Here is a 27,963-nt window from a genome sequence, read left to right as displayed (position 1 = left end):
ACGCAAGCGTGACTCACTCAAGTCCAAGACACCGCAAGCACAGCAACAGGCTGTGTGATAGCCCAACCCAACCGGAGGGAGGGGAGGGCATAGCCCAACCCGTAAGGCCCAGCGATGCACAACAGAACACAGCCAAACACACAAAGAGGCAGACAGCAGCTGTGTGACTTGTTCATCTGTGTTGACGGCGGCAGCGCGGCGGTGCTGCGGTGAAGCTTCGGCAAGTTTCTGCAGTAGAGATTAGAGGTAAGTTTGGCTTCATCTCACGTGAGTTTGATACTCGGTTGGTCTCAACTTCTTTGTCGTTTTATAGTGCTTACTTTCCAAGGAACTTTTTGCACACAAGTGTCAGCTGTGTGCGGAGTTCAAGTGAATCCATTGCCATAGTGCTGGCTTGCTGTGCATGGTCACCCTGAACATATTGGTGCATAGCAGTGTAGATTATTGAAAATGTAATTTGGAGGGACACATGCGATTTTAAAAAATCCACAAGCGATTATGTACGCTTAGTTATTGAAGGTTGACTGGAATCACAATTATGAAATATGTAACGAGGTGGACAAGAGAGCAGCAGAACTTTGGATGTGCCAGAAAAAAAAGGTTTAACTCTGTGTGTGTATATATTAGCCACTTCGACATAGAAACTTGACATTGAAAAGCGAAAAAAAGCCTGAAAAGTTTGGAAAGAATCACGGAGAGGCGTATGTTTGGCATTGCAGGATCAGAACGTTCATACTGGAGGAATCCGATGAGCTATAAAGCTCTCTTTCAACAGACATGAGAAGCGATAAGAGGTACATATGGTGAGAGAATAAAGTCAACGAAGCCAAGTTAGAGACATTGTTTAGAGAGGTAGACTTGGACACTTCGCTTAGTGGCCGAGACTGAATGTGAGTTTGCAGCCATAGGGAAGAAGATGCCTTTACGAGAGAGATGACACGGGTGAGATTAGCTTGCGTGTAGGAGCTCGGTAGATGGCTAGATTGCAATAGACGGCTTGGTGAGGCAACTTATTCATCAGTGGATGGATCCTGGCCGAGATAATCGGTCTACACTGCTCGTTTCAACGCTGCTGTACCGTGTGGCTTGCACTCCACCGACGTGAAGGACTTAAGGCCCTCCGTCCTAGAGTAACGCAGTCCAGGTGACCGTTGTTTACCTATGGGACACACACACAAAGTATAAATAACAGAGGTGTGGACTCGAGTCATGTGACTTGGACTCGAGTCAGACTCGAGTCATGAATTTGATGACTTCAGACTCGACTTGGACTTGCATAACAATGACTTTGTCCCACCTCTGAGGTGTGGACTCGAGTCATGTGACTTGGACTCGAGTCAGACTCGAGTCATGAATTTGATGACTTCAGACTCGACTTGGACTTGCATAACAATGACTTTGTCCCACCTCTGAGGTGTGGACTCGAGTCATGTGACTTGGACTCGAGTCAGACTCGAGTCATGAATTTGATGACTTCAGACTCGACTTGGACTTGCATAACAATGACTTTGTCCCACCTCTGAGGTGTGGACTCGAGTCATGTGACTTGGACTCGAGTCAGACTCGAGTCATGAATTTGATGACTTCAGACTCGACTTGGACTTGCATAACAATGACTTTGTCCCACCTCTGAGGTGTGGACTCGAGTCATGTGACTTGGACTCGAGTCAGACTCGAGTCATGAATTTGATGACTTCAGACTCGACTTGGACTTGCATAACAATGACTTTGTCCCACCTCTGAGGTGTGGACTCGAGTCATGTGACTTGGACTCGAGTCAGACTCGAGTCATGAATTTGATGACTTCAGACTCGACTTGGACTTGCATAACAATGACTTTGTCCCACCTCTGAGGTGTGGACTCGAGTCATGTGACTTGGACTCGAGTCAGACTCGAGTCATGAATTTGATGACTTCAGACTCGACTTGGACTTGCATAACAATGACTTTGTCCCACCTCTGAGGTGTGGACTCGAGTCATGTGACTTGGACTCGAGTCAGACTCGAGTCATGAATTTGATGACTTCAGACTCGACTTGGACTTGCATAACAATGACTTTGTCCCACCTCTGAGGTGTGGACTCGAGTCATGTGACTTGGACTCGAGTCAGACTCGAGTCATGAATTTGATGACTTCAGACTCGACTTGGACTTGCATAACAATGACTTTGTCCCACCTCTGAGGTGTGGACTCGAGTCATGTGACTTGGACTCGAGTCAGACTCGAGTCATGAATTTGATGACTTCAGACTCGACTTGGACTTGCATAACAATGACTTTGTCCCACCTCTGAGGTGTGGACTCGAGTCATGTGACTTGGACTCGAGTCAGACTCGAGTCATGAATTTGATGACTTCAGACTCGACTTGGACTTGCATAACAATGACTTTGTCCCACCTCTGAGGTGTGGACTCGAGTCATGTGACTTGGACTCGAGTCAGACTCGGGTCATGAATTTGATGACTTCAGACTCGACTTGGACTTGCATAACAATGACTTTGTCCCACCTCTGAGGTGTGGACTCGAGTCATGTGACTTGGACTCGAGTCAGACTCGAGTCATGAATTTGATGACTTCAGACTCGACTTGGACTTGCATAACAATGACTTTGTCCCACCTCTGAGGTGTGGACTCGAGTCATGTGACTTGGACTCGAGTCAGACTCGAGTCATGAATTTGATGACTTCAGACTCGACTTGGACTTGCATAACAATGACTTTGTCCCACCTCTGATAAATAACGTGTCTACTTTGAAAGCAACTTCATGACTTTTGGCACTTTGCATTGTCCGCGAGACCCGTCATCGTAGTCACTCGGTTCTGGCAAATTATATTTTTTCGCCAATAATTATCACCCCTCTTGTAAGCCCTTCAATGTGAAGACGTCCACGCGAAACCTTTACATTCTTGAAATGATCACGCCGTTGCCGCAGGCCACGTGGTTGAACACAAACACGTGGACTTCTATTGTCGCCACGGCCAATCAGAATGCAGCCGTTCACCGTCAGCGGCCATATGGCCACCGCATCTTGCGGTCGTAATTCGAAGGCCATTAAATATTTAAATCCACAACCAAACACCACTATCAATGAACTGGGCTCTCCTTACGGCCTCCTTGGAGGCCTTCCATTTAGTACGTACGCATGGACGGGGGGGGGGGGTTAACCCAAATGCGTACGCTTGTGTGTGTATGGGGGTGTAACAAGTAAACCCGTAAAAACAAAGTTTTTCACTATAAATCCTTTATATGCGTGGCATCGGGGCGGCTCGAGTCCTCTCGTCCTCTGGCTTGAGATGGCTGCCACCTATGGGTCAGATGATTGTCTGGCAGCATTAAACAATTGGTTATTAAATATTTAAAAAAAATTCCCTAAACAGTGTAAAATTTTGGGAAAATTTTTTCACGAAAATGCATTGTCACGCACAACGAGTCTGTGTGCAAAATGTCAGCTCGACTGGATCACGGGAAGTGGGTTAAAAAACGACCGAAAGATGTGCACGGTCCTAAGCAAGCAAGCGAACTTAATATAAAGAATTTAAAAAGTACGCGTACCTACAGGGAGTGGGGAAGGGGTCAAGTTTTGACAGATTTTTGCGTACCTACCAAATTTATGGCCTCGTTGGTGGGTGTGGGTTGTTGCCGAGGAAACGTCGGTCTCGCGAGTAGCTTGCAGAGGAAACATCTGTCAACGCGAACTACAGTGCCCTAGCAAATCTGGTACAATAACTCGTTCTTAATCTTGTCTGCCACCCACTCTCCCCAGCCGCCCCCTCCTCCAATCGCACCACACCCAGAGGGAGAGGGGGGATCGAGTTGTCACGCTGCCCATCTGTCTCTGCATCGTTCCGTGGTGCTGCCATTGTGTGCATTTCCCCAACGATGGCAATGTCTGTTACAAATTGTACTCGCGACGCTGTGTCGTTGAGATAAAAGTATTTAAGGTTTGGAATTGTACACACATCAGTGCATCACCCTGTGGAAGCTACTCGCTTAAGAGAACTTTAATAGGTTTCTTTCTGCACACGAGGACAGATGTTAATGGCCTGCAGGTATAGTTTGTTGAATGGTAGTCAAGATGGTGGTTTTCTATAGGATCATTAGTTACCATTCTGAGACCATCAACTGGTTATACTTTTGAGAACCAACTTTAATCGTGAGTGGCTGCGTGGATTCGATCCCTGGTTCTCTAACCTCAGTGCCACCAATACCACCTGTGCTATAGATAACTTCCATTGACACAACCTAATTGTAATCGTAGGACCAATGAATGAACACACTTTGCAAATTATACAGTTGCACAGGCTTGTGTGGCCAGCACTATGAGCGTTGGTTGACAACTGGCCAATGATTTTAACAAATATCCGTGACTGTCTAGAACGGAAGCTCGAATTCCCCTCGAGAGAAACTTTCATGGAAAAACGTTTAACAATCGGTAAGCAGCAAATGTGTTTAAAAAACAATGTAAACGATTCCACTGTTTTCTGATCATCATAATTTCACAACATCCACTTATTCTCAGTTTGACAACATTCAGATGTGTCAACGAGTCGGGAAACTACTACGTCGTGTCAGGAGACAAAACAAAATCATAGGCAGACAATATAATAATGTGCTATCTTGATTTGAAGCTTTCGTGACTGCAGGAATCCACGTGGGTATACCTACGTGACTTTCCCGAAAGAACCAAAGAGTATAATAATGTCCTGTCATGCCTAAACCTTTTCTTCTCTCCCTATATTGCGTTTTCTATATTTGGTCAGAACAGCTGACATTCTGAAGTCGAGTTTTGCTTAAACAAACGCAGCATTTATAACATTTGTAAGATTGATCAAATTAGTTGATGCTGCATTGGCAGTGGTGCACAAGAACAATTCATTTTTTGGGCAGGCTTTCATGATCAATATGATTCATAATGAGTTTATTTTGGGTTAAATCATCGTGTAGGTATAATGCCAGTTTTTTTTTTACAAAAAATTTACATAGGTGCACGATCTAACCCGAAATAAACGAATTATGATTCGCAAACACAATTAAAATAAAAACTCAACGCAGCCGTCAACCACTGCCTTAAATGGGAAAAATAAATATATAATCAGCACATTCTGTGCGATAAAGGGCCGTTGCCCGAAACGTCGCCACATATTTATACATCTATTTTTTATTTTAAGGCAAGGTTGAGTGAGTTAAAAAAAATAAGATTCACTTCGCTTTCATTTTGGCACAATTAGAATGCATTGGCGTCCCTACTTTACATAATAGGCATTGTTAAATGACTTAAGTGCTTACATTATTTTTCGATGAAAGTTGTGATGGAGTTAAAAATGATTGGCTTCGTAAAATGAAAGCGTGCAAACAACTTCTGCATGCGACTTCAGTGAGAATGGCAATCTTATACTTTCTCGTCTTGTGCCTCATGCTTGCAACATTTATCCGTAAATGTACAGCTTTGCATAAGCTTGTGGGAAAACTCTCAGTGGCAAAACTTAAAAATACAATCGCGTACAGTGTATAAAACAGGTGACATCCCAATAAATCATCTTTCATAACAGAAATCATATACATAATTCATTTATATTCAAACTTAATTTGGAGCTTTCGTGACTGCAGGAATTATTCTTTGGTTCTTTCGGTAAAGTCACGTATAAAGATAAAATAATAAATTAAATTAAAGAGGCACTCTTTGTGCCTATGTTTGCTCTCTCTCTATGTAGCTCTGTGATATCTGTCTGCTTATATGTCTGTCTATGTTTCTGGTTCTGTGCTTAATCTCTCTCTCAAATTTAGCATTCTCAGGAAGAACGTAATCAACCAGATAGGGTGTTGACTGTTATGTTATCCGACTCTCTGTTGTATTACATTACATTTCTGAGTATACTAGATTTGTGTTTCTATTGAATTTATACCTGATGACGATTCCTTGTGTTGCAATCGAAACGTCGTATGCTAGTATTTAATTTAATTTATTATTTTATCTTTATACGTGACTTCATTTATATTTTTAATGCAGTGTTGTCGGCAAATGTGTTGCGTTTTACGTTTTTGTGCTTTTGCCCCGCGTCCAACGTTATGTCACCGATACAAAATATGAGAAACACATTTTGGTTTATGCAATTCGAATGAGGAAAAACTGCAAACTTTGCAAGGTCTGTGTTTACCAGTCCGCTAATTGTACACGGTGGTCCAGATGTCTTGTGACACCCATTTCATTCTCGAACACGTATATTTTTAAAAGTAAAGTTGATTTCAAACAGAAACGAATATGCAAATGGGAATGTTTTAATTAATTTTGTGGTCACAAGACATTGGAACACCGTGTACATTACAGACTGGTGTGCATAACGCTTGTCAAGCGGTCTGGATGTCAACTACATGGGCATTAATTCTAGATTTGAAGCTGTCGTGACTGCAAGGATTCAAACTCTTAGTTTTTTTCGGCAAAGTCACGTAGCTGTGACGTGTTCCACCTGAAGACGGAGGCTTGTGTTGCCTCCGAAACGTCGTGATTTAATTTAGTTGTCTTCATTTATTTGATTTAATTTTTTACCTACGTGACTTTACCGAAAAAACCAAAGAGTACATGAGCATTCTTGTTGGAGTGTCAATGCGTGTACAGCAGAGGGCAGCAAATCATGAACAACCTTTGTTTAGCAGTGCGAAGCAGTGAGCGTATTGCTAAGCACTGAATAGGGGCTTTCTGTTACTCAATAGCTACTGTTAATAGTGCGACTCTTCAAGCGCCAATTTAAAAGCAGGTTATTATAAAAAGTTTTTAAAATGTTATTCGTATCGGTCCCCATGATGTTAACAAGTGCAGACTCCTATTAGTAGTATTCACTCATCTCTCTGGCATCCATGTGCTATGAATAATGCCATTGGCTAAAACGTTGCCTATTAGAAATGTTTTTGTTTAATACCGCAGTCGTATTGAGGAATGTTGCGTGTTTATGTCACTCCTGCTTGTGCACCACCACAAAAGCAGCATCATCGCACCTCCAATTAGCAGAGGTGTGGACTCGAGTCATGTGACTTGGACTCGAGTCAGACTCGAGTCATGAATTTGATGACTTCAGACTCGACTTGGACTTGCATAACAATGACTTTGTCCCACCTCTGAGGTGTGGACTCGAGTCATGTGACTTGGACTCGAGTCAGACTCGAGTCATGAATTTGATGACTTCAGACTCGACTTGGACTTGCATAACAATGACTTTGTCCCACCTCTGCCAATTAGCACGGTTGGCTACGAACGGTGCGAAAGAAGTTCAACGTGCATACACATACACGATTTGTATTCTTAAATGTGGATTTTCTGGAATGCTAAGGAAACAAGAGACCGCATGTGGCCTTTATTTGTTTTCATGCCGATGGAAAGAATAACTCTTTTAATTTGCTGCATCGATGTCCCATTGCCAAGCCATTCAAAGCATCACGACTTGCCTGTGCATGCCCCAGTTATGGGTGTCTTAAAAAAACACAAGTGAAATAATATACGATTGTTTCGAGGCGGCTAATCATCAGTGACCTTGCGTAAGTGATTTCCACCCACATGTATTAATTGGGCAATAATATCTCCATAAATATAAATAAAAGGCAAAGTTGTGATTATGTGTGCCTGTTCAAAATGTTTAGCGTACTTCCCCGACATGCAACAAACTTGAAATTTTCCATGTGGGTACTTTCCAGACTGTACACCATGCAAAAATGATTAAAATACATTTCTGTGTTTTTTTTGGGGGGGGAGGGTGGGGAGCTCAATAACGCATAGATTTTTTGCACGGCAAGTGAGCTGTGACGTCAAATCTGTCACGTGACCCGCGCACGTGGAAGCGTAACGCATTGTAGTGTTGTGGTTAGCGCGCTGCGCTACGAATCCTGGCGACCCGAGTTCGATTCCCGCTCACCGGTGACGATTATTTTAACTGGTCCTGGGCCTCCCCTAGGTCGACTCAGCCTCAAACGAGTAACTGATGTGGTGTGTGAACATCGCCACTGGGGAGACAACGGCGGCCGGGCGTGGTGAATCCAAGTCCCGGGCGAAGCCGGGTAGTACAACTCGTTTTAATATATAGAGGACCGCAGAGATTGGGTAATTGTTGGCACCGGCTCAACATCTGGCTGCCTTTTCCATTTGTCTGTGGTTGCTCGCACCTCTGAGTCATTCTGTGTCTCTCTTCGAGAGTGAGCGAGTACTGTGTCCTTTACAAGTTGAAAATTGTGATTTAAAAATAAACGGGCACCAATTCATCAAGCAGCGAACAACCCCTGCAGTTTTCTGACAACGCGTATTGCTTTTACGTAATTGTTTTTTTTATATACCCCGTGTTCTTGGCACCGCTCTTCTCAATGTCCCCTTTAGTTTTTGACGGCGAGCAAGATGGTGCAGGGCTTCGTATTTGCCTTCCCTGTCATCTTCATCGTCATCGCCATCATCGTGGCGTTCATCCTGTGCTGCGTGTGCCCCTGCTGCCCCATCTACAAGCGTCTTCAGCCAACCACGCAAGACTACACGGCAGGTGAGGCTCGCACAAGGGAGCTGTGGTCTATGGGGCCGTCCATAAATGACGTCACGCAGCTAGGGGGGGGGGGTCAGATTTTTGTGACGATGTGTGACGAGAGTTTGAGAAATGTGACGTCGCATCAAAATGCGCAACTTTAAATAAATATAGAATTGTTATAACAACACTAATTGTTATAACAACACTCCTACAACATCAGAGTGCAGCGCAACATTCAATACTTTATTCATAGCATCATGGGCTTTCTTGGTAGCACATTTGATGTGCTGTAAAGAAGGACCGTTACCAGAAACAGTGTTGGTGATGAGTGCGAGTGCTTTTTGTTAGCTGTGCGTGTGCGCCACTGCCAACGTGGCGTCATCAAATCATCTGTCCGGAGTAGAGTATGACCGTGAAATTAATCGGGATGGACAACATTAAAGAGGGTGCTCGGACAGAAAATTGCGGCACTACGCAAAGCGACTGCCGTGGCCAGAGACCAGAGAGAGCGGAGATTAAGTTTGATTTGGCCTCTTGGTCGACCCCCTGTGGACGGCCGACGGACGAGAAGAAGTGATATAATAGTAGGTTTTTACCCTTTAAACTGGTACAGAACTGACACCTTTATTCAAGGCATCATGTTTGCAATGACCACAACACAAGTAGTCAAAAAAGCAAACAAAAAGAAGCAACTCTGATAAGGATGATAATATGCACTGTCCTTGAAGTTGATAAGGACAGTGCATATTATCATCCTTATCAGAGTTGCTTCTTTTTGTTTGCTTTTTTGACTACTTGTGTTGTGGTCATTGCAAACATGATGCCTTGAATAAAGGTGTCAGTTTTGTACCAGTTAAAAGGGTAAAAACCTACTATTATATTTTGCCACTGGTAAAAGAGATCTCATAGTGTAAGAAGTGAGATGACAGGGAAAAGATGGACAGGAGAAATGGATGTTGCAAGATTAGAGAAATGTGGACAAAGGATAGAGATGTAAATGAGATTAGATTAGCGATGCAAAGACGAGGTAAACGCCTAGCGAAATGACAGATGTAGGCAATGTATGTATGTACGTTGAATTTATTTCTCGCACCGTACGTAGTGAACTATACTCAATCTTAACTTTGGAGCTTTCGTGACTGCAGGAATTATTCTTTGGTTCTTTCGGTAAAGTCACGTATAAAGAAAAAATAATAAATTAAATAATAACATACGACGTTTCGATTGCAACACAAGCAATCGTCATCAGGTATAATGAAATAGCGACATAAAATCTAACCAGAAAAAATTATAGACAGACATATAAGCAGACAGATATCACCAAGATACACACAGCGGGCAACACAGGTACAGAGAGGGGTGATCGTCTCTGTGGGGTGGCCTTAAATAGACAGAGGGGGGCGGAGGCAGCGAGAGGGAGGGGTTAGAGACAAAATTTACATGTCAATGAGTGCTCACTCCTTTTTGTTGCACTCATTGACATGTAAATTTTGTCTCTAACCCCTCCCTCTCGCTGCCTCCGCCCCCCTCTGTCTATTTAAGGCCACCCCACAGAGACGATCACCCCTCTCTGTACCTGTGTTGCCCGCTGTGTGTATCTTGGTGATATCTGTCTGCTTATATGTCTGTCTATAATTTTTTCTGGTTAGATTTTATGTCGCTATTTCATTATACCTGATGATGATTGCTTGTGTTGCAATCGAAACGTCGTATGTTATTATTTAATTTATTATTTTTTCTTTATACGTGACTTTACCGAAAGAACCAATGAACTATACTCATCGGGAGAAACGGGGGAAGGACAACAAACTAAACACAAAAGCAGTTCTCGAGAAATTCGTTTTCAATGAGATGTAGTGAGACAAGAGCTGCAAATAAGACGTAGACGAGACAGATGAATTGATTGCTAATCGCCTTTTTATATTTATTAGTATCTGCATTCGAGATGATAGTTGGTGTGTTCCTCTTTTCGACTTGTGATCGCTGGGCCCCTTGAGCTGCTTTTGCCCCTAAGCCTTTGCTTAGTGTGCTTATGCACGGCCACTACTGGTCAGAGGTCGCAACCGGGTACCCGATACCCAGCTACCCGTACCCGGCCGGGTACGGGTACCCGTTTGCGACCCTGGTGCGGCCTGGTACGGGTAGGCCGTGAGTTACTGGTGAGTAACCGTTTACACTATGGGGACCTCATTTGCCAGTAAAAATATGATAATTGGTTCTTTACCCTTCTATCTGGCAACAAAACTGACACCTTTTTGCAAGGAGTCATGTTTGCATAGACCGCAATACCTGCAGTTATCAGAGTTATGTTCTTTTGTTTGTATTATGACTGCAGGTATTGCGGTCTATGCAAACATGACTCCTTGCAAAAAGGTGTCAGTTTTGTTGCCAGATAGAAGGGTAAAGAACCAATTATCGAGTAACCGTTTGTCACTCATTTCCCAACGTCTTGTCTCTTCTCACAATTCAAGTTCCTAGATTCAACCCACCCACGCCTGCAACATGGCTTCATCCCAGAGGTCGCAATCGGGTACCCGTACCCTACCCGATACCCGGCCGGGTACGGGTACGGGTACCCATTTGCGACCCTGGTGCAGCCGGGTACGGGTACGGGTAAGGAATCAAAACCCATTTGCGACCTCTGCTACTGGTTGTCTGGCAATTTGTTGCCATGCCCAGGCGCCATGCAAGGTGGTGGAGGGGGGGGGGACGATTTATTGAGAGAGGAGGCACGTTAAGGCCTCGTTAAACAGTCGGGGGCACTGGCACTTCTTAATTTAGGCACCAGTCCAAGCTTCATTAAACCCCGTGTGTGTGCATGCAAGGTTGCTCGTTTTAATTAAAGAGTCATATGACAGCATTTGTTTACAAGTCCTCAGTTAACAATGCTGTGAGCTTTTCTTCCTTTGCTCTTGTATTGAGAAGAACTTGGCTACAACTATATTGTAAACACGTGTCCCACTTTGCCTCTTCATGAGTATAGCCGCTCGTATTATGTTGAACTTCTTTCACACTCTACGTAGCCAACCGTACTCATCGGAGGTGATTGTAAATCGACGGTACAAACTCTTGAAACGTAGGGCATGAAATTAAAAATAGTATAAAGCGCAATTTCCAACTCTTTGTCACTTAATATTTCTGGCATCTCTGTTCTGAAGAAGAGCTATTGCCTGAAACATCAGTTTTCTATTTTTGTGTTATAAGTTAGTATTAACGATTAATATGGTAGTTATATATTCCGTATACATATATAGTATTACATTTTTGTGCCTCCACTCAATATATATTAAGTCTAATAGAAGAATAATTTCTCCTTCATGGTACTGGAACCAGTATTGCTCCGATCTTAAATTGGTACTCCGAAGCCTGCTTCAATGACGACAAGTGGATATTCCATCAGTTTAACACGTCGGCTTTCGCGACCAATATTATTCATAATAAACGTTTTTGGGTTAGATCGCGTTATTTATAAATGTGCTGCTCTATTTAAGACCGGGAGCAAATGAGGGCTTCAGCATTCTGGAAAATTGCCCGATGATGCTAGATGTAATTACCAGCGAAACGTCGTACTCAAAAATTATAAATGTTGTGGTTTCACTCTTCAACACACCGGTGGGCTAAAGTAGTGAACTATTTTGTCTTTTGTCAACGTGACACTTTTTTTGCTGATTGACCGTGTCGGGTGGTGGAGGGTTACGACACATTTATAAATAACGCAATCTAACCCAAAAACATTTATTATGAAGATATTCCATCGTAAGAATTTACCCTGTGCAGCGGTTTGCAATAACCCTCGTTCACTCAGTCCTGAGGGTGGGGAAAAAAAACTGCCACGAAAAGTTACCGCTTGCAAGCTGCTGATCTGATTCGTCTGCGATGTGAGGGTACGACATGGGGCGAGAGTGTGAGGGACACACACGCGCACGTGCGCCGTTGGGTACAGGGAACTGCCCGTCTCGGGAACATACAGAAGAGAACAGATTGATGGTGCGCAGCAAAAAAACACACGGGCACATCCGCCAGTCACACTTGTCTGGGAACAGGGCCAAGAGCTGAGACAGAGATAGTGGGGGGGGGGTAGTAGAAATGGCTTCACGAAGTGGCACAGCATGCTGACAATGGAATAAGTGGTGGTAAATAAACTAGAACTCTGCTGAACAAATACGTTTCTGGGACAAAATGGGGAGTAATGGAGTTTGTTAGTCAGAGTAACTGTTAAGTCGTCTCATGTCAGGCGCAACGCTTTTTACGAAAACATATTTTGCCAAATAAAACACCCACTGACATTTTTCAGGATTAAGATTGTTTTTTCAGAACATATTTCTTTGCAAGGTAGCTGCCGTCGAGCTGTAACATTTTTCTTTATACATATTTTTACTTGCGTGCATCAAACGGACAGATGCGTGCGGCGTCAACAAAACGATGATTTTATTCTTTATCTCCCACCACACCTGCTTTAGTTTTCAACGCTTCAGCGGTGCATTTGTCACAGCTGCACCGCATTCCACCGTGGAGGGATTCGGGGTGGGGTGCACAGCCCAGGCGCAGAGCATTCATTCCTCAGCCGAGCACATGCATGGGGCAAGCTTTGATAAAGGATGCGCTTAACCAGAGGTGTAGGGGATGCTGTGCCTTGGCGTAATGGTTCGTGCGCTCGACTTGCCATACACAGGTCGATCTCCCGACGCGACAGTTGAAACAACGGTGCAGCTTTTATTTAAATGCGCTCCACCTAAATCTTGAATTGAAGCTTTCGTGACTGCAGGAATTCATATTCTTTGGGTCTTTCAGTAAAGTCACGTAGATAGGTTCAAAGAAAATAACAAAAAAAAAGACGACTGCTTGTGTTGCGATCGAAACGTCGTACTTTTTTGTTATTTTCTTTGAACCTATCTACGTGACTTTACCGAAAGACCCAAAGAATATTGCCCTCCACCTCTTTCGACGCAGCAATATTATAAATGGGGCTTACTGCAGTAAATCGGTCCAGTCGGCAGGTCCGCGTGTGTTGGGGTAAAGTGTGGATACTCCCATCTCTTCTGGCTGGCGTGGAAGAGTAGGCCACAGCACCCTCTAGAGGAGCATTCCACAGATCCATCTCGTGGAGGGGTCTTTACCTATGACGAGCAGTGTGACAATTCATCAATGAATGCCGCTTCTTAATACCATGATGCGTGCATCCGATGCCAATGTGTAAGAATCAACGTTTGTAGGCTTCGAATATGTCGTGCATAGTGGAGTCACGAAGCCACCTGCAAGCTCTAATTGCTGCTAACTTAACCATATTGTAAAATATAACAAATCGTTTTTGATGCGAACATTAATCACCATGATTCATGGCATTGGTGGGGTTGGGGTGGATAATCGTTACACTCCAGGCGGCTCTTGTGACTGCAGACATCGCAAGAGACAATTGTTATCACAGCATGATCGAGAAGCTCTGTTTCTTGGGATTTAAACTCTACATTCCCCATTAGCCAGGGAGAGAAAAGAGGATTGTTTTGTGTTGGTATTCACGAAGAAGCAAACAGGAGCAGGAATCCCTGTTTAACTCTATATCAAATATTGCTGTGAGGAGCTATTGTTGTGGGGAGGAAACATTGGCTTTACTTTGCGTTCAAAGCAGCCTCTTATACGGTGGCGATCTGGCCTTTTCTTAGATAGATTCAGTTAAATTTTGAGGGTGTACAGAATATACTAAAATAATTTGCGACATTTGCTTCACAGTAGACGTTAAAGATACCGTGATGTATTCAGAATCAGGATAGTCCAAAAATCTCCCATGTTTCAAAAAAATAATCGCTAATTAATTATTTGAGTAGAAACCCACGGCAACATCGCCTCGTACTGACCACACACGTCTGTGAAACATCACGTATTTATTGATAGACTTGCACTATAACACTGGTCAAAATGTGTACTAAACTGTTATTCGTGAGAACCATCATGCTACGCTTCCAGGTGAGGCTTTTTTGGCCGACGTGAAGGCGCCACCGTTTTGCGCATGGATCCAGCTGTGTGCTTTCTTCGGACCAAAATTGGCAGTGCTCAGTTGTGCACCTATGTACGGCTGGCTGCACATGAACAAATTCCAAAACCTCAGCAGAGCTTGCAAGGGGGTGGCTCCCAACGTGGGCAAATCGCTCTTGGAAAGGGAAAACAATAATATATTATTATACTGTACATATTATTACCGTGTTAAGACTCGCCGAATATCAAGACGTTTTCAGGATTGGCCTTGCCAAGTTGTCAGAAATAAGAAAATATGCCTTCGTTACATATCGGACACTCTATAAAAGTGTCATCCCATCAGCTGCATGACCTTCTGGGAGTGTATAATTTCAGCCACATTGGTTCAACACAAGCAAGCTGGATTTGACAGTGTCACATCGGCAGAGCCAGGCTTGCTTGAAATGCTGCTAAACTGCCAGATATTTATGAACAAAGGCCCTCTCTGTTATATTTGAAGCAAACGATGCAATACGTAGCACAACGTAATAATTAGCGTATTTGTGGAGAATATAGATAACAAAGTATAAGAAGAGGACAATACACCTCTTTCCAGATCAAATATAACAGTTTATAGTAATAGTTTTTTTACTCTTTCATCTGGTACAAAAACTGACACCTTTATACAATGCATCATGTTTGCAATAACCACAACACAAGCAGTCAAAATGCAAACAAAAAGAAACAACTCTGATAATGATAATGATATGCACTGTCCTTGAAGTTGATTGGTCCACACCCGAGACAGCTTTTCTTAGAGCCTAGTCTCCATTGGTGTTGGACCAGATGACGCCAAAAGGCGTATCAACTCAAAAACAGCGCACTATCAGAGTATTGAGAGCTCGGGGTAAGCATTTACACTATGAGACCTCCTTTACCAGTATAAAAATATAGTAATAGGTTTTTACCCTTTTATCTGGTACAACAAATGACACCTTTATACAAGGGATCATGTTTGCAATAACCACAACACTATATTTTGATACTGGTAAAGGAGGTCTCATAGTGTATAACAGTTTATTTTTGTATGCAGCCCATCCAGTGTTCCCGTTGTCTTCAACGAATGCTGCTGAAATTACACAATCCCAGAAGGCCGTGTGGCTGATGACATGTGTAAAAATAATTTTACTTTTGTATTTTTATGGAGAGGGAAATCTTGGCGACCTTGAGACAGCGTAGCCTGTGGGTCTTGTTTCCACGCTATTAATTCACTATAATTTCTCCCCGTATGATAATCGCTCTGATTGTTGTGGTTGTTGTCTGTGGGGTGCCCGTAATTTTAGTGCTGATGTGCTCCTGGGTTGGCCGTTAATGGCTTTCGCATTTTATCTATTAATAAATCAACATGCAAATAACCAAACACTCTCTAAGCCCCAGTGGCATGTCGTTGTTTGTGAGGGCCCACCGACTGTCCCCCCTACTTTGTAGCTACACCGGGTGCAGTTGCGATCACCTTCACACTTTATAGCAGTCGTTTTTTCCCCTTTTCTGCAGCCTGCATCCCTTTTGGTTCTCAGAAAGGGCATCTCACAGGCCCAGGGAGTGCATGCACCCCAGGTGAAGAACCACCGCTCTCTAGCCTCACCACCGTTCGAAGCATACCTTGTTGCGCTGAATGAATATTCCAGAGTGACAAGGCACTAAATCAGGCAATCCCGTCAGACCTCCTGAAGCTAAGCAGGGTTGAGCCTGGATAGTGATTGGATGGGCACCTGTACCAGGCACAGGTGCCATTGACGTTGTCAGCGGCAGAGGGGAGTGCAGAAAACAAACATTGTTCCACGCAACCTTCACCAACCCTCACTGACCAGTGTGGTGAGGTATGGTCTAATAATCCTGAAGACCTGCACAGATTTGGAATGCCCTCATCTAGCAATGAATTGACAAAGAGGTAGATCGTGAGGGAATAACGACAATTAGAGCTCTTCACCCTCCACCACCAGACAGGCCTTAAAGTATTGCCCCACTTCATACATGCACACTTCATACATGCACACTTCATACATGCACACTTCATACATGCACACTTCATACATGCACAGTACATGCACACTTCATACATGCACACTTCATACATGCACACTTCATACATGCACACTTCATACATGCACACTTCATACATGCACAGTACATGGACACTTCATACATGCACAGTACATGGACACTTCATACATGCACACTTCATACATGCACACTTCGTACATGCACACTTCATACATACACAGTACATGGACACTTCTTACATGCACACTTTATACATGCACACTGTGTACATGCACAAAGTGGCACAATAGGTAAGGGTTTGACATCCTGTGCACTGCATGGTGATGTCATGTGATGCAATGTAAACACTCAAAGGGTGCAGCATTCTGGGTTACATAAACAAAAAATAACAATTACTTTCCTTTAATATCACCACACAAAAAAGATATAATCTACTTTGTCAGCCTATATATCGGCCTCCGGAACTTATGTTAACGAGCAAAACTATGAACGTTGTGAGTATTAGATAGATGAAAATTCTCCAGAATCTGAATACTTGAACAAATGCTGCTCATTTCCACGAACATGAAAGCCCAATAATCCAACAAACGACAAACATTTTTTGCGTGGAAATACAGAACACAAGGCGATCTATTTATTTGCACGTAATATTATGCTCTGTGTCTGACTGATATTCTGCACATGAATAGTTATAATTGGGTGCGATACCAAACCTTCCGCCACTTTGCAAATCACCATGCATGTGTAATACCACGTATATGCATTGTCAATATTGCTGATTATAATGGATATACATTTCGACTATTTCCACAGACTGTTCTGACCTTCTCGTGTAACATGTGGCCACTGTGTGCTTGCCAAGAGTGCATGAGAAAAAAAGCATGCTAATGTATTACTTTGAAAATCCTTTCACAGCAGTGTATGCCGTGCACATGCATAACATAAGGAACGCTGTGGTAGCAAGTTCAATAGAAGTAGTACTTAGTCTGAATCTAAATCACATGATGCAGCTGAATGGTAGACTTTGTGTAGGGCTTTTGTGGAAAGGAGATCCCAGCCTTGTTATTTCTCACTGTTTAAAAAAAGAAGTGCAATACATATGTGCTGCAGGCAATATATTTGCTTAGACATTGCTATTGCTGAAATCATGCTGACAAGAAAATATGTAAAGAAAATAAACATAACCTTTGATCAAACTCATGATGTGTTGTTGTGGAGCATGGGTGAGCGCATATATAAACATAACTCCATTCGGTGTCTCTACATATAAAATACAAACATTGTTTAGCCCATCAGCCTTTCCAGACCAAAATTATTCAGATACATTTTAAGCAAGAATACTGGGCCGGTTTCGACCTTCAGCATTTCATAAACAAAAGGCTTGCTTATTAAACAAATGCTGCTGGGTTACGAGATGTTATTGGCACCCCATTACGTGTTGTTGTGGGGCCTTATGAGTAAAACATATATTCGCTGAACTCCATGGTGGCGAGATGTTATCTCCCTTGCCTGCTATGCAAGAGGTTGTGGGTTCGATCCCGACCCTGACTCCTGTATATTTGGAGCTTGCGTTTTCTCTCCCTATGGTTGTGTGGATTTTTCTCTGGGTTCCGACTATTTGGCTGCTCCTATAAATTCCCGCATGTGATGGTAATCGCCACTTCGATGACCTATCATGTGTGGCCAGGTCGCCTGTGAAAGAGAGCGAATAGCTGAGTGGGCTTTATCTGGTAAATAAAACAGCAGTACCGTCGTAGTATTATAATTGTACTACAACACGTTTGTATCTATAATTGGAGACGCAAAACGGAAGTTCTGCTTAAATGATTATTGCTCGCATTATTGCACTTCAGCGGCGTGAGAATAAATTCTGCAAGTGGTGGTGTGTGGTGGATAAGCTGACGAACTCTCTGCTGGGCGAGATTAAAACTGTATTCACCTGTTTTGTAAGTCGTCGTAGTCGGCGCGTGTTGTTGCCAACTGCGGGAGTGCGCTCGAGAAGCAGGCGGTGTGCGTGGGATGCGTTCGTTTTGAGCGATCACAAAGCGCCCCAGTGCTGCTATTTACAGGAGGGAGGGCCCTGGCTGTCGGCGAGGTGTTATATGAATGGTGGTGGTGTTGATTAACCCTTACTGGGTTTCGATTGTATTATTTAATTATTAGTAGTATCTTCCTTTACACGGCTACATCGGGATCGACAAATGTTATTCCTCCGGTGACATCAAGAATAATGTTCAGGCACGCGCGCATGTGAAGAACCGTGTATTAAGTAGGGTATACGGGCATTCTACTTAAAATGCATTAGCCAGCAACAATTATTTGCTCACGCAAGCAAATCCTGGACTGGGTTTCGCCTTCTGGGTCTCAACATCATAGTGGTGGTAGTGACGAAGCCCTCGTGGTCTATAAATTTGTTTTTATTACTTTATATGCCTGCGCATGCAAATACAAATATTCTTCTTCTCGCAATATTAGAAATGCCATTCGCCCACGCGCATGTGTAAAAGGGTGTTCAAAAATAACATACGTTCCCATTATGTTTAAAGATGTATTTGTTTTTGAAATGGCTCAATGTCAACATCGTAAATCGGGAAGGCTTGGGGTGGCAGGTGCACGGATCTTTCGTCATGGGGTGGCACAGTGTCCACACTCACAACTGCACCCGGCTTCCTCCAGGGAAAGCTTTTCATAAATTCCTGCCCTGGCTCTCACCACATTTGCGTAATTGCCACCTGTCAATCACCTCTTTTCCTTTTCTCTCTGCCTCTTCTCAATAATTATTTGCATGCTTTTTTTCTCTTCTACTTTTCTAACTTTCTTTTGGTCACACAACAAGGGACCACCTACGGTTACATACGTTTACCATTCCGATTGCGTTCATCCCGTGCCTCCTGATTATGCCCTTCTCTGAATGTGTTGTTGAAAATGTTTCTCGTTAAAAATCCTCCGCCCTCCTCTTGCCGTTGCAGTGCAACAAGGCGCGACGGCGCCGGCAACAGACGTGCCCGTGGACCCACTGCCAACGGCAGCCGCCCCGCCAGCGCAACCGGTGCAGCCGCTGCCTTCAAGCCCACCGGGAGGCGCCTTCAGCCCGCCGGCTCAGCCTCAACCGTACCCACCGGGGCCACCGCAAGCGGCGTACCCCTCCTCCCCGCATGCCCCGTACCCCTCACCGCAAGCCCCGTACCCCATGCCGAGCTATCCGGCCGGTCCCAACCCCCCGTACCCGCTCGCCATGCCGCAGCCGTGCCTGCCTGGTGCGCACTTGCAGGAGGGTGCCTACCCCGCTCCGCCTGGGTTCCACGTGGGGCCCATGCCACCACGTGGCCCGTTGTTCGCCCCTGAGGGCCCTCCGTACCCGACTGGGCCCTCTGGATACAATGCAGGTAGGGCCGTTTTGTTCGTCGGCAACGTTGCGTTTTTCGAGGATTGAACTCTTACAAAACACTTCTTTCATCTGGCGTGTAAGCAACAGTTTGCATAGATGATGTCATGGTTGAATGTTAAGGTCCTTCAACCAATCCAAGGTGGCAATAGACACTGTATGGATTGCAGCGATACCACCAGGGTGTGTGTGGATGGCACACTCGTCGGTGATGTGTTTGATGGTTCGGACATGGGAGCGTACTCGGAAGAGCAAGGCGAGCACTTACACCAGGATATACTGGACTTTGAACGCCGCTACCAAGGACAGTATAACAAGAACATGATGGGAGACAACATTTGGGGGCTGAATCATGAAAGTGATTTACAGTATAATCGTAAATCTCGGAAAAACTACTCACTTCTAAATCTTTTGTAGTAATTTTTGTATTACTTTAGTATAAATACATGTTAATTTTGATTCATATGTTGTTTTTTCTGACTTTATGTGAACGAAAAGACACAAATTTGCCCATTTTCTCATTGAAAATAGGTATATTTTGAAATATCACTTTCCTGGTCACAAAAGCAAAGTTTGTGGGGAATAATAGCCATTTTCTGTACTTTTGAGGCATAAGCAATTCGTAAATAAGACTTACTACCCAGGAACAAAACCCAAAAAATGGTTACACATTGTTATCTATCATTATCGTGCAGCCATGATTCCTTGTCGGATGAAAGCCCCTCCAAGCCATTGCTATTCATCATGTCGCTCCTGCCCAGTATCTGATCTCGCGGTTCGGCTGCGGTGAATGTCTGATAGGCCATGCTCCCTTCGTTGGTGGCCTCTCCCGTGATTAGTTGAACCACACGTATTTATACATCGCAGTAAATGTAGGGTTGGGGGGAGGGGGTCGGGAAAACAACAAATGATCTTTTTAGCGTCATGGACTGCAGAGGCAAGTTATTTTAGCGAGCACATACCAAGGCTGGCGCGACACTCACATGAAGGTGGCTTTCTCCAATGCTCTTGTCACACATTGCATCAAGTGCTCATTGAAGGCTGAGTTGAACTATGAGAGGCCCAGGACAGGTGTAGATAACACTCGTCACTGATGTTATCCACAATGGCGGAGCCAGGATTTTCAAGTAGGGGTGGCAACCCCTCCAGCAATGAAAAATGATAGGAGTTGTTAGTAAGTAAGGACTTGTCCCTTGCTTTTCATTCGACTCGTGTGCGGCGATGGCGCAGCCATCGATCGAGGGTCGAATTCGAACCGTGTGTGATCGGCATCGCGCTCGCTGAAGGTGAATGCCTTCAGGGAATTCGTGTACTGTGTATGCAACTGCGCACAATTCTGTGAGTCACTTATAACTGCTTTGCCGTTACTTATTGCCAATTATGGACTCAGACTATTATCCTATCATCTCATAGAGTCCCTGGCACGTAATAATATGCTACACATTGGCAGTGGGGGATTTATTTTTTATATCTATATATATATAAAAGGGAAATTTGTGAATATGTGTGTCTGTTTGAAATGTTTAGCATACTTCCCGGCATGCAACAAATTTGAAATTTGGCATGTGGGTAGCTTCCAGACTGTACACGATGCAAAATGTATAAAAATAAACTTTTGTATTTGGGGGGGGGGGGGGGGGGGGGGGGGGGGCGCAATAATGGATATATTTTGCACGTCAAGTGAGCGGTGACGTCACATCTGTGATGTCACCCGCATGCGGCAGCGTCACGCAGTGTGCCTGCTGACGTCACGCATTCCCCCCAACCACCCCCCCGCGTAGGCCGTGTATTTATCCAAGACAAGAATCCAAGCCCCGGGTGAAGCCGGGGAGTAAAGCTAGTTGCTAATAAACCCCAATGTTCCGATTGAAATTAGGGATTTCGATTGGATCATTGGGGGGGCACGTGCCACCCCCCACTGGCTCCGCCAGTGGTTATCTATAGCCAGAAATGTACACATAAAAATGCATATGCACGTGTGTACAAAGACCTTGTAAGACTACTGGGATAAGTACTGCTCGTGCACACTTATTAAGGCTGGCACAGCACTCAAGGGGGGGGGGGGGGGGGGGGGTGGATCATGTAGTCCACATTGCGCCTGGGTCATCTTTATCTCCGCAGGTCACCAGGATTTATCTGCACCAGTTATTTCTCAGTTGAGGTCACGTTGACCTGCGGGAGACCCAATCACAGTTTCAGAAATAACTCTGCCGATGACTGACTGTCTCTTTCCGTATTTAAACATCACTAGTCTGGTCTCATTTCCCCAGGATGCCCATAATCCCATTTGTTCTATACAGCATCTTGAAATGTAGTTACATTTAGATTATGTTTAAATGCAAACTGTATAGTTAATCTTCTTGGTTCTTTCGGTAAAGTCACGTAGAAGGGAAATAATAAATATAAAACGTAACATTTTTGTTAAATTTTTTTTACCGAAAGAACCAAAATGATGAATTCCTGCAGTCACGAAAGCTTTAAATCGAAATGTATAGTTAATGATATCCATCGTTGGGAATCAAACCTAAGTCAGTGGAATCTCAGTGTAGTGTGTTGAGCATTTCAACACTGCTTCCCTCGCCTCCCCCCAATGTGTATGCGTGTGTGGGGGGGGCGGGAGGCACACGCACACACATCGCTCGCACACACATGTCGAAGTGCGAGTGGAAACATTCCCGTATAAAATGAAATCTTTTTACTAGTGTCAAAGTATTAAAAAATAAGAATAGATTTTACCCTTTCTGGCAATAAAACAGGTGTTAAGATGTTCAAACACCTAATGGATACCTTTTGCAAGGAATCAACCACACGTACTTGTGGTGAACATGCAAACAAACATGCTTGGATAATATATGCATTGTCTTTGATTAAACCCTATTCGCCCTGCAGCCCATGGACCATCGCTGCCGTTTCCTCTCGGCAAAAAACCCCATCGTAGAATAGAAGTAGGAACCATTCTGCATGTGCCGGTATACACGATGGGTTTTCTGAAAAGTGGCTGTATGGCGTACAGCCCACTTCAGTCCATTTTGGTCCATTTCGACCACTCCTGCAGTTCTGAAATTATGAACGTATGTTTCTTATTGTCTCTGTGTGATATCTACGTATTATAATTCTCAGTTTAAAACAATTAGCTTGAGCTCTATCTGAATAGGCACATCGACAGTTAATTGCATTGTAATTACACCGCAGTTAACATTTCACGGACGCGAAATCACTGTAAGCTCATGCTTACTTCACAGACACGATATTACCCGAACATTAATTAGCTATAACTAAGTACTCATTACATGGAGATAATGCTAAATTATCCTTGCTATGGATCATTAAAATAAAGCTAAACCGCTAAATTAGCTTTCGTGCAGTAATATGAATGGTGATATTGTTTTAGTAATTGTTCGGTGATGGTTCAGCGTTAACCCGCAATATCTTTTCTCTGTGATTCTTGTTTTACAGGCCCGCAGCCCCCGTATCCTGTGATGTAGCTCGCCGGAGCTGATTTATGTGAACTACCAAGTACTCCCTGGGCTTTGCGGGGAATTCAAAATTACGACCTTGAATCACACGGTGGCCTGTGCTACATTTTATGTGGCGTTACCCCCAGCAATGTTTATTGTGAAAATGTTTATACGCTGTCCAAGTGTAAGAATTGTTGCGTCGAATTTTTTTTTTTTATTGTGCAACGGAGAGATTTTTTGCAAGTGTCGCTTCGTCTGTAAGCTAGCTGCAGTTATTTTCTTAAACGCCGCACAGCTCAACCATTTTATAAGCACCTTTATTAAACGTATGTGAAGTACTGTGCTCAATTACTGTTCGAAACGATTAAAGCTGGCTGAATTGCATTGCCATCCATTGTCCACCTACTGGTAAGATTGGTACACTGCTGTGAATTGATTGGCAGATTTCTCACAGTGGGGTAAAATCTTGATTGGTCTTCTTCCTCTTTTACGTCCTTAGCGAGTGTGGGATATTGGGCTGGACGTGAACGCTTGCAGAGCGTGTATCTTCTCCGCTGTGTGCAGCAAAAAAAAATCACCCAAAAATGTCAAGTTATTAATGGATTTCATTCATATTCTGGCAACAAAATGCAGAAATAGCACCGCTTTAATGTCAAAGGCTTTCTACACGGAGGGTGCATCATTTGCAGCTTTTGATGGTTTTGTATTTGATTTTGCTCCACAGTATTTAGCTTTTGATTGGATTTTATTCTGTCAAAGCTCGATTAAGCAATCGCTGCTTATGTAGCTGATCTTCCAACCTGAATCTACCATCTATTTTTTTTATCCATCTCAAAGAAGTTTTATGGGAAACAAAGCAAATGTATGTACTGAAAAGCAGTACAAATATATTTTAAAAACACACGAGTAAGAGTAACACGTCCCTTTTTTGAAATATTTATGTTTGCCATGGTTGCAAATTTATATATTTTTTAAACTGAGGTCTAATGCCGCATGTCAATGGAAAGGGTTTTTGAAAATTCTCACCAGAGCTATTGTTTGATTTGGATGCAATGCTTTGTTTTCGTTGGCTTCACTCGTTTTGTAGTAATTTATTATTTATTGTCGCATCATGTTTGTGTTTTGCGCATGTTTATTTATACATTTTTTGCCGTTTTGTTTCTATTTTTTAGCATAGTTTTTAATTTTGCTTTGCATAAAAAAATTATAAAAGCCAGCTGCTGATGCTCAAAATAAAATAATGCAAAAAGAAAAATGATTTCTTCTTGAAATATGGATATCACTGCTTTGCTCACAAAGTGGAGGAGCTTATTGCATGAAGCATATTTTACAAAGAGCCTTGGCAGCTCTTGACATGCTTGTGTAATCAAGAACAGCAATGTATTGAAACTGTGCTCTGCTATGGTGAAAAAAAGTCAATGATTGTTACATTTATGGTTCAAAATGCATGCTTTAGAAAGGTAAAACAAAATTGCATCATTGTACTGATAACAGGTTTATTATAATAGGCCACAGGTTAACAGGTTAAGATTTGACAATACAAATGATTTCATCTCTCGTACGTGAAAGCTGAAATATATATTCAGTGCTGTGTGATGTCTGCTTATGTTGGCCCTTAAATTATAAACTGCGCCAATCTGTTCATAGTGCCATGTGTTTTGGGAGGTATCATTACTGCGTTCTTATTATATTTATACACGTATAAAAACATGATGGTGCTATGCACGCTTGTACTAAATTATTACTTGAACGCCGTATGGGCTTTTTAATCAAGCGTTGTTAAGCCGTGTGATAACAGTTGGTTTGTTAGACCGCTGTCGTCTGCCATCTGTATAAATAACAAACAATTATTGAGCTGTCTATTCCCAAAGGGGGCTGTTGCACCTTCACTTAACAAGGCCGTCATTGCCCATCTGCATGGCACACTCTGCTCTTTCAATCTTGTATGCACAGCGATTTTAACGTTAAAGTTATTTAAGCTACATATTTTTTTATTATGTTTCCAATAAAATGTGTTTTTGTCCTTATCCACTCATGCTAGACCCCAGTGGTTCTATACTTGATTCACAGTGAGTGGCTAGGGAGGGAAGACAATTAAGGTGCCCGTTGGTGGGAGCTAGGCCTGCCTGTAGGCGCACAGTATGATTTGAATCACTCTCCCGTGTTCCTCCACACATTCCTAATGTGCCCCACATATGCCATTGGCTCCTTCACTTATACCACTGCTCAACAATGTTTTTTTTTTAAACATGCCACCAATATTTGCAGAACGCAAGCCTGTACACGACTCAGCTGTGGGTGGTAGAGAAAAATGGTCAGAACAAAAAAAATGGTTTGCAATTAAAAACAATGGGTTCAGTCATTTTGCACAAATCAATTTCATTTTTCATGGACATACTCATGTGATGCAAATACAATTATTCTTAAAAGAAGGCATATTTAATACAGTATTCATATTACACATGGTCCTGTAATTCATATTTTTCAAAACATGTGTATAATGTCTCATTGTGGTACCTTATCAACCGAACAGCTTTTAAAACATGTTGTTGGATGTCAAGAGTTTAGACTTTTAGAATTGTGAAAAAAAAATGTTATGCATTATTTTTTTAAAGTTGTATTTAAAAGCGATGTGTCATTTGTACCCAAGTCAGGATGTGTTCATCTCATTAGGGGAGGAATTTACATTAATTAATCGTCTGGGGGATTATCCCTATGTTGACACAAGCTGCTGATGAGATTCATCTCATCTCCTAGCACAAGGTATGTCAAAATTTGCATATCCGCAAAGCTTTTTCATGTGAAAATGTACAAATCCCAGAGACAAATAGTTTCACATGCGATGAACACCTTAATTTGCAGCAATTATTTAAGATCATTAAAATAAAGCTTCACCAACTCGCACTGACCAGCATGGCAAAGTATGGTCAAAATATCATGGCCCTTAAACCATGGACAGGCCCTCATCCAGCAGTGGATTGGCAAATGGATGTACGTGTACAAGGAAGTATACTGTATATCTAATCTAATTTATTTAACGCCTTCACTCAGGGCACTTGACTTAGCTTGAAAAACGATGACAAAATAGAATTATGCAGTTGACGGGCATAGAAGGATTGAGGAATGAGTGACAGCGATACAGGGTACTTAGGGATCACGGAAGGGGAGGAAATAGAATGGGCACTAGAGAAGAGGAAAGCTCTCTGTGTGTCTCTCCCCCATGTGTGTGTCTCTGTGTGTGTCTCTCTCTGTGTGTGTTTGTCTCTCTGTGTGTCTCTCTGTCTCTCTCTCTCTGTGTATGCGTCTCTCTCCGTGTCTGTGTATCTTTGTATATGTGTCTCTCTCCGAGCTTGCATTCATTCACACCTGATGACGGTTGCTTGTGTTGCAATCGAAACGTCATATTCTATTATTTATTTTCTTTTCTTTCTACGTGACTTTACCGAAAGAACCAAAGAGTAAGTCCTGAAGTCACGGAAGCTTCAAATCAAGAGGAAAGATTTAAAAGAGGAATGGAATGAGGGCAAGGATAGGTGCAAGATGGGAAAAAAAATCCGAAAACACGATTGGGCACAGGGAAAAAGAGGAACACAAAGAGACAAGATTCAGAACGAAGAAGACGAGAGAGGACATGGAGATGAGAGAAGCAAGATAAGGTGTGGGGCAAGGCCATGTATAGATTTAAAGTCGAGCATCGATATTTAAAAAGTCAGCGGTGTAGTAAATGGGAAGCCAGTGGAGTTTAAGGAGGAGAGAGGCGAAGTGCGGGAATTAAGGGGGAGATTGAAATTAACTCGTGCAGACGCATTTTGAATTTGTGGGAGGGGAGTGAGGGCAGAAGCAGGGAGACCAAGAAAAAGATAATCACAGTAGTCCAGACGCTTGAAGATCAAAGAATGAACCATGAATTTGGTGGCAGAAATTTTAATGAGAGGGCAGATTTCCCTGATCTTGAATAGATGAAAGCGGCAGATGCGAGTTGTAGTAGAGATATGGGTGGGGAAAGTGAGGGAAGAGCCAAAGGTGAGACCAAGGTTGAGGGCAGAAGAAACATGAGAGATAATGGTTGTGATGAGAAGAGAAGAGTGAGAGGCTGGAAAGAAAATTATTGACGTTTTGGAAGTATTAAGAGAGGGAGTGAAGTGCCATCGAGGTTTGGATGGCATGGTATGAAAATGAAAAGCTTAAATTTAATGGGAAACATTTCCAATTCTCGTGTTACTTTTATTGCAATACGTTTCACAATTATGGAATTTAAGGAAAGTCTAACGTCACCATTATTACATACACTGACTAATGATGTCTTGAAAATGGATCATTATTAACCCAATTTTTTCATGTTAATATCTGTGCTGATATTCGAATGCTGAACAGGTGTAATAAAATATGAATGGACCTTAATTTTAATGTGACCACCGGTTATCAAATAGCGCAATATGATCTTTAATGTCTATAGTGAAGACACTTTAAAGGCGGAACCTTGTTTTAATAATTATAATAATACAATTTGTAACGCGCGCAAATTTGCAGACGTAGTGGCCGCAACTCAGAGGCGCGGAGCCAAGCTCAGGGTCACTCAAAAGCATGATTGTAGAGGTGAGTTTTTAAGTGT

At 43.0% G+C, this 27,963-nt stretch overlaps 1 protein-coding gene across 1 annotated transcript; it reads left to right on the top strand.

The window, feature by feature from the left end:
- On the top strand, positions 1–27,917 carry LOC133342648 (uncharacterized). Its single transcript, XM_061551932.1, has 4 exons — positions 1–246; positions 8,357–8,513; positions 19,478–19,894; positions 23,350–27,917. The coding sequence occupies exons 2-4, from the start codon at positions 8,375–8,377 to the stop codon at positions 23,376–23,378; spliced, it is 585 nt and encodes a 194-aa protein (XP_061407916.1). The 5' UTR covers positions 1–246; positions 8,357–8,374; the 3' UTR covers positions 23,379–27,917.
- The last annotated feature ends 46 nt before the right edge of the window (positions 27,918–27,963 follow it).

This window comes from Lethenteron reissneri, chromosome 15 (assembly GCF_015708825.2).
Source record: "Lethenteron reissneri isolate LAM-NWPU_2019-01 chromosome 15, ASM1570882v1, whole genome shotgun sequence".
Lineage (NCBI taxonomy): Eukaryota > Metazoa > Chordata > Hyperoartia > Petromyzontiformes > Petromyzontidae > Lethenteron > Lethenteron reissneri.
The sequence above is the reverse complement of the archived record's forward strand: the minus strand, read 5'-3'. Positions and strand labels throughout refer to the sequence as shown.

Excerpts from the sequence above, each read along its gene's own strand:
- LOC133342648 (XM_061551932.1), top strand. The coding sequence starts at position 8,375 with ATGGTGCAGGGCTTCGTATTTGCCTTCCCTGTCATCTTCATCGTCATC. Across the intron at positions 8,514-19,477 it reads CACGCAAGACTACACGGCAG|TGCAACAAGGCGCGACGGCG; the intron begins GTGAGGCTCGCA and ends TTGCCGTTGCAG. Across the intron at positions 19,895-23,349 it reads GCCCTCTGGATACAATGCAG|GCCCGCAGCCCCCGTATCCT; the intron begins GTAGGGCCGTTT and ends CTTGTTTTACAG.